The sequence below is a fragment of the Peromyscus maniculatus genome, chromosome 3, assembly GCF_049852395.1.
Source record: "Peromyscus maniculatus bairdii isolate BWxNUB_F1_BW_parent chromosome 3, HU_Pman_BW_mat_3.1, whole genome shotgun sequence".
Taxonomy (NCBI): domain Eukaryota; kingdom Metazoa; phylum Chordata; class Mammalia; order Rodentia; family Cricetidae; genus Peromyscus; species Peromyscus maniculatus.
Window position 1 is genome coordinate 87,044,006 of NC_134854.1, and position 6,000 is coordinate 87,050,005.

The 6,000-nt window shown below is 39.0% G+C and overlaps 1 protein-coding gene across 3 annotated transcripts in view; it reads left to right on the plus strand.

The window, feature by feature from the left end:
• The window catches only part of LOC102905526 (TNFAIP3-interacting protein 3), an 89,820-nt gene extending 87,045 nt beyond the window's left edge, over positions 1-2,775 (plus strand). For all 3 annotated transcript variants that reach the window (XM_042273426.2, XM_076566883.1, XM_076566882.1), the window contains one exon: positions 2,059-2,775. In XM_042273426.2, the coding sequence (XP_042129360.1) occupies positions 2,059-2,090 (32 nt within the window). In that variant the 3' untranslated portion in view covers positions 2,091-2,775. The remainder of the gene's footprint in view (positions 1-2,058) is intronic.
• Positions 2,776-6,000: the final 3,225 nt, after the last annotated feature.

Below are 6,000 nucleotides of genomic sequence, written 5' to 3' on the forward strand. Positions count from 1 at the left end.
AAAAAAAAGGTTGACTTTGGTTTTGTCAAATTCCCATTCTGCTATGGGTTATTTCATGGCCACAGCCTCTTTCCAAAGCAAGATGATAAGGATCTTAGCTCTACCTATCGCAAAACAGCACTGGCCAAATGACAAGAGGGCCTTTTAAACATGCCTGCAGACAGGAGCCCTTAGTGTATTCAGTCCTAACCCCCTTAGTTACACTGGTGAATTACGCTTCAGTGTGACAATTATTTATCTTCTTAATGCACAGAAAGCTTCTAGCTTTGGCTTCTCTGTTGTTATGACTTACTATAATAAGAAGTGTTGTCATATTACATAATCACATGCATCTTGCTTCTCTTTAAGGAGTGTGTAATAACATTTCTGCGTCTTATTTCTGAAGGAGTGTGTAATGACCTCTCCTCTCTGTCACAGTACTTCGTCAGTTACCTTTTTTATGATGGCCATACTTTTCTGAAACCTGTTTTTTTTAAATCTTCTTGAAATGAAAATATAAATACATCATCTTCCCTCCTCCTTTTCCTCTTTTTAATTCTTCCCATGTACCCCCTCACCTTCTCTCAAATTCATGGCTTGTATTTTTAATTGTTGTTACATGTCTCTCTCTCTGTGTATATACATATATAATAAATTTACAAATATGTAAATGTGTTAACATATTTAGGAATACATATTTATATATGTTTACATATATATTTCTAAATATATAAATATAACCTGCTAATTCTATATAATGTTATTTGTTTGTATATGATTTCAAGGCTGACCACTTGGTATCTAAAACACATTGGGGACTTTTCCCTGGAGAAGGTTATTTCTCCCCTGTCAGCATACATACTTTTGTTGCCTATAGTTCTTTGCCTAGAGTTGTGGCCCCATGAACTTCCCCCTTCCATGGTAGCCTGCCCGTTGGTGTCATCTTTGGGCAGGTCATTTTTTAGGCAACCATCTGATGAGACTTCATGGGTGTAACCTCTGACCTTTCTAGGAGACACAGTCTCATAGCAAACTCCCTGTTCCTCTGGCTCTTACAACCTTTCTACCCCCTCTTCTGCTAGAATCACTAAACCTTAGATGCAGGAGCTGTGTTGTAGATATATCAGTGGGGGCTGGGCACCACATCATCACTTGTTCTTTGCGTGTTGATGGCTTGTGGTTTTCTGTACTGATTTTTATCTGTTTCATAGAGATGTTTCTTTAGATGGAAAAAACTAACATTTTCTTCATGGCTTTTTTTTTTAAACAAAGATGTTAGCTTTTTATGTCTTGGGTATTCCAAGTGCAGGCTATCAAACATAAATACTCAATATATTTCTATGTTATGATGAATAAATGAAACATGTTCTTTCATGACAACTCTATTCCTGTTTCCTGCACCCACGTGTAAACCTCTGGTTCTATCTTCTCTCTCATGCTCACTTATGCTGTTCTATCCAAAGCCTATGAAAATATGTAAACACTTTCAGCTTCAGCTTCATACTGCACTAACAAATTTTACAGATTACGATATTTTCTGTGGCTTTTACAATACAGTCAGTACCATTTTACCCTTCTTTTAGTTTTTTTGAGACTACATATTGCTCTTTAGTGCCCACTGGTCGAGGTCAACCTCCTACCTCAGCCTCTCAAGTACTGAATTCCAGGCAGGTACTAAGGAAACATTTTAACCAGCAATTGTGTGCATTTGGCAAGTGCTTTTTCTTTGGGGGGGAGGGTAAGCCTGAGAGGTAACAGTAGAGATGATTTACCTTTATAAGCAAATGCCCAAGTCACTGCAATGCCAGAGAGAATGGGAATTCTGATGTAAAATATTCTTCTCCATTCATGATTAGAATTAGACCATTCTAATTGCCTCAATGGTTAGCCTGTGTAAGTAGTTGAAACAATGACTGTCAATTGCCCACCTTTAGATTTCTGAATAAGTGTGTGGGGAGTTCATGAGTGAAATATCTCTCCTTTTGGCCAACCCAGAAGTTTATGTTTTCTATCCCTACGCCAGAAGAAAATTGAAATTTAAAAATGTAATCTGAATCATTTTCTTACTGTCTTTCATAGGTTTCTCCTCGGAAAGGAAATTCAACCAATAGATGCACACGTTAGCAGAGATGAGCGATGGGCTCTCAGCTGTGGCCACTTTGCTTCTGCAGGACAGCTATGCATGTTCTTCTCTGAGCATGGTCCCTGGTTATCTTCCCTGTGGCCCGAATACAGGAAAAATCAGGACCACTGAGACACGAGAGAGCCGAGAGACAACTCCATAACCAAGTCCCGATTCTCTCCACAAATGAGACAGGGCAGCTGATTGCATTACATGCTGTTCCTCAAAACTCTCTTCAACTAACTGCTGATGGGTTTTCAAAGATGATTCCAGGACTTACATGACTCCAGCTATGGTGCTGTGACATTATATGCTGATTGAGAATGTACAGATATTAAGCCAGGCAAGGTGGCACATTCCTGTAATTCCATGGGAAAGTGGAGGTAGGAGGATTGCAATGAGTTCGAGATCAGCCTGGGTTGCAACACAAGTGCCAGATCAGCCAATTTTTCATCTCAAAAAATTAATAATACACGATATAGTCTTTGAGAGAAAGCCTTCTTCCATAATGGCTAACTTAGTTCTTCATCGATTTGACAGTTAAGCTATTAATAAGTAATAAGTTCATTATTACTGAACTTGAAACTAAATGAATTTGAATAGACAATCAAAAGGCCTATAGACTCCCCTGATTAAAGGAGTGACTCAAACTGAATAAAATGATAAACATGAAACTGTCCTTCCAATGGATCACTTTAAAAATTGTCAGAAATCGTGAGCCTCTTTTGTCCTTAGGTAAATTGGATTATGAAAGAGTAATGTCCTGACAGGATGGTGATGGCCACTTTCTGTCTATATATATATATATAGTTAACAGGAATTGCCAAATACATGCATTGAAGTCCTGTCTCTTTGCCGTCTTGTGGATTTGACCAGTGTTTTAAGAAAACTTAATTATGACTTTTTGAACTAATTAACCTGAAAATAATACATACCTAAGTTTTACTGCAGTTGAATTACAAAGAATCTATCAGATTTCTAAAAGAGTTCCTGTTTGTAAGAATGAATGTTCCTAACAAGAGTGTGACATCTGCAAATATCTCACACTTCCGATGAACTTAAATAAAACTAGGAACATCCAGGGCATGTGAAAATAAAACAACCGGATCTATCTAGCTTCACTTCCAAAATTATGCGGCTTGTCTAACTCAAACTATTTTTGTTTTAATTTGTGGGTACACACTGCATAATGAGAAGGTTAAAAAAAAAAGTCTTAGGAAACTAAACATTTTCCTTTTGAAAAAGCAGAATGATCCTGCCTCATTAGTTTCCAAGCCCTTTGTTTATGCAGCCATTTATCAGAAAGGCAAGTCATCCTTGGGCATTACTTCATGTATTGAAAGGAAAAGTGATAGCTCAGGGCCCTCAAGACCAAGTTCTCATCGCAAAGGAGGTTTATTTGCCCCAGAGGTACAGAGGGCAGGGAATAAGAGACAAAGAGGGGGTTTAGGGATGAGAGAGTAGGGAAGGGAACCAGGGAAAGGGGTCAGGGACATTTGTCCTAGAGGACAACGGACTGCCTCTGGAAAGAGGGGAAACAGATGAGGCCCATAGGCAAATAAATGGTGGCTTATAAAGGTAAAATGGGAAACCTCATGTTAGAATGAGGTGTTTAATTTTAATTTGGCAAGTTAATTAGGTGAGCCAAAGGGGGCTTTTGATTGCTGAACTTCAATACCTTGATTCAGCTACCTTGGTGGTCAGCCTCAGGAGGAGGGATTGGCCACATAAGGGAGTAGACTTTGGTGGATAGCTTTAGGAATATAATCTAATGGTTTTTAGCAAGGCAGGGGGAATAGGCGAGAAGGGCAAGGCCTGCCAGAGCCACATGCTAGCTACAGTAGGCTAGTATCCCTTCAAGCATTTCAGAAAAACAACTGTTAGCTCTAAGAAGGCATACGGCATATTGGAATTCCATTTCTTCAGATTGTTAAGAAAATCATTGTAATGTCTGTTTCTCCCAATAAATTAAGTCTATGAAGCAAGATGTACTTATAGAATAAAAAATGTACACACAAGAAAACCCTCTTCACAGGCCAGTAACTAATGTCTGCAGCAATAAAATATAGTTTAACTATCCAATGTGACCTCATGCTATTACCAGTTAACAAGGTGCTCAACTCTGGCAAGAATGCATAAATATAAACCTAGGGGAGGAATAGCCTAAGTTAATAAGAACTAATTTCATTTTTCTCCCAGGGTGGGGGGACTGCAAGTGTGAAAAGGGAACCCTTTATGCAGAATCAAACTGTTCCAGAGAGATTTCAATCCCCACTCTTCCTAAGTCCCTCTCCCCAGTAACATGTCTGTAGAGTTCCCTGCTTGGGATCATAATAAGGTTCATTTCCTCATATCTGTGGCTCTATTTTATTTTCACATAGAGTTTGTAGACATTAGTGAGGAACAGCTGTGTTGCTTTGAAAGGAAAGGAGGTCATGACGCCTGTCTGAGGACAGAAACATGAAAGTAGGCACACTTCAAGGCTCTGGGTGATCATGGAGAATTTGATCTTCAGCTTGAAGGTATCACATGAAGGGAGACATGTGTTCTTTTTGTTTTGGTTGCAACGTGAGTTTAGAAGAAAACTGCAGGTATGGTAACACCTGGGGCAGAGGTCAGCCTTGCCTCCTCCTTGCTGGCTTCCTTCTGTTTTATTTGCTTTAGGCTTTATTTTCTGTGGTGTAGTGTATTCACTGAGCTCTGACACCACCAAGAGAAGCATAATGATGTGCTTGTGATGGCTGATCGATCTGAAGCTCACAAAAGATCAGTAATTTTCCCAGAGGCACGTGACCAGGAGGGGACAGAGCCAAGATTCAAAACCGAGCACAAAAGGGCGGCCCAGGTGTGTACATGTCACAGCTCTGTTTTCTAGGATACTCCAGAATGTTCTGTCTACTGTGGTGGTCCACTTGGTTCTCACTAAGTTCTATCATAGAGCATAGTTTTGAAAAAAAATTTAGAGAAAATACTACATATTGTATGGAATTATTAAGTTACATCTTGAGTTAAGAGAAATCTTATGTAGAGTATGTGAAGAAAGTTAGATGTGCACAAAGTGTGTGAAACACTCCAAGTATGGGCATGTTGTTGCCTTTGGATTTCAACATTTTTTTTTTTCAACTTTCAAATGTTTTATTTTTAGTGTTTTAAAACATTTTAATACAACAAAGATATAAAATAATATATATTAGTTAAATCTGGATTTAATTTAGAATCAGGTATTTACTTATATACAATACTGTGCTTCAAGGTATGGCTACCACAGGAACTTTCCTATCTTCAAGTACCACTAGTTTCTCTGGACAGGAGACCTGCGGGTGGAATTCCCTGAACTAAGCACGCCTGCCTTAGTCCACACACTGCTCTCCACTGAGGACAGTTTCGCCTCCTTTGTGCCACAGCAGAAACAGTTCATTATCCATCAATCCTGAATCCTTCAAATGGAAAAATCATTAAACATCTGAAACATGTTAATAACAACAGGCTGTTTAGTTCTTCAGAAAATCCAGTAGCTCAGATTAAAAGAGATGTGAAATAACAATGAAAAACAAAACAACTTCGTAACATTCCTTCTCTCATCAAAGCACAATGCTTCCTTATGCCAAGACAGGAAATACACAGAATGAAGAGTCCTTGTTTAACATACAGTAGAACGTATCCTCAAAAACAACTTAGTGTAGCTGGAGAAATAGCTTAGTTCATAGACATTTGTACTGAACTCGATACAATAATTTATCACATTAGTTCTGTGGGATTAGTGCCACTGAACTGGCAGGCAAGCCCACAGCCCCTTCTACAGTAATTTTAGTCATTGGAAGGAATTCACAGAGAGAAGGAGCCAACAACCCCTTTTCTCTTCCCGCCAGTGGGGCAGCTGAAGCTCTCTGAGCTTTACT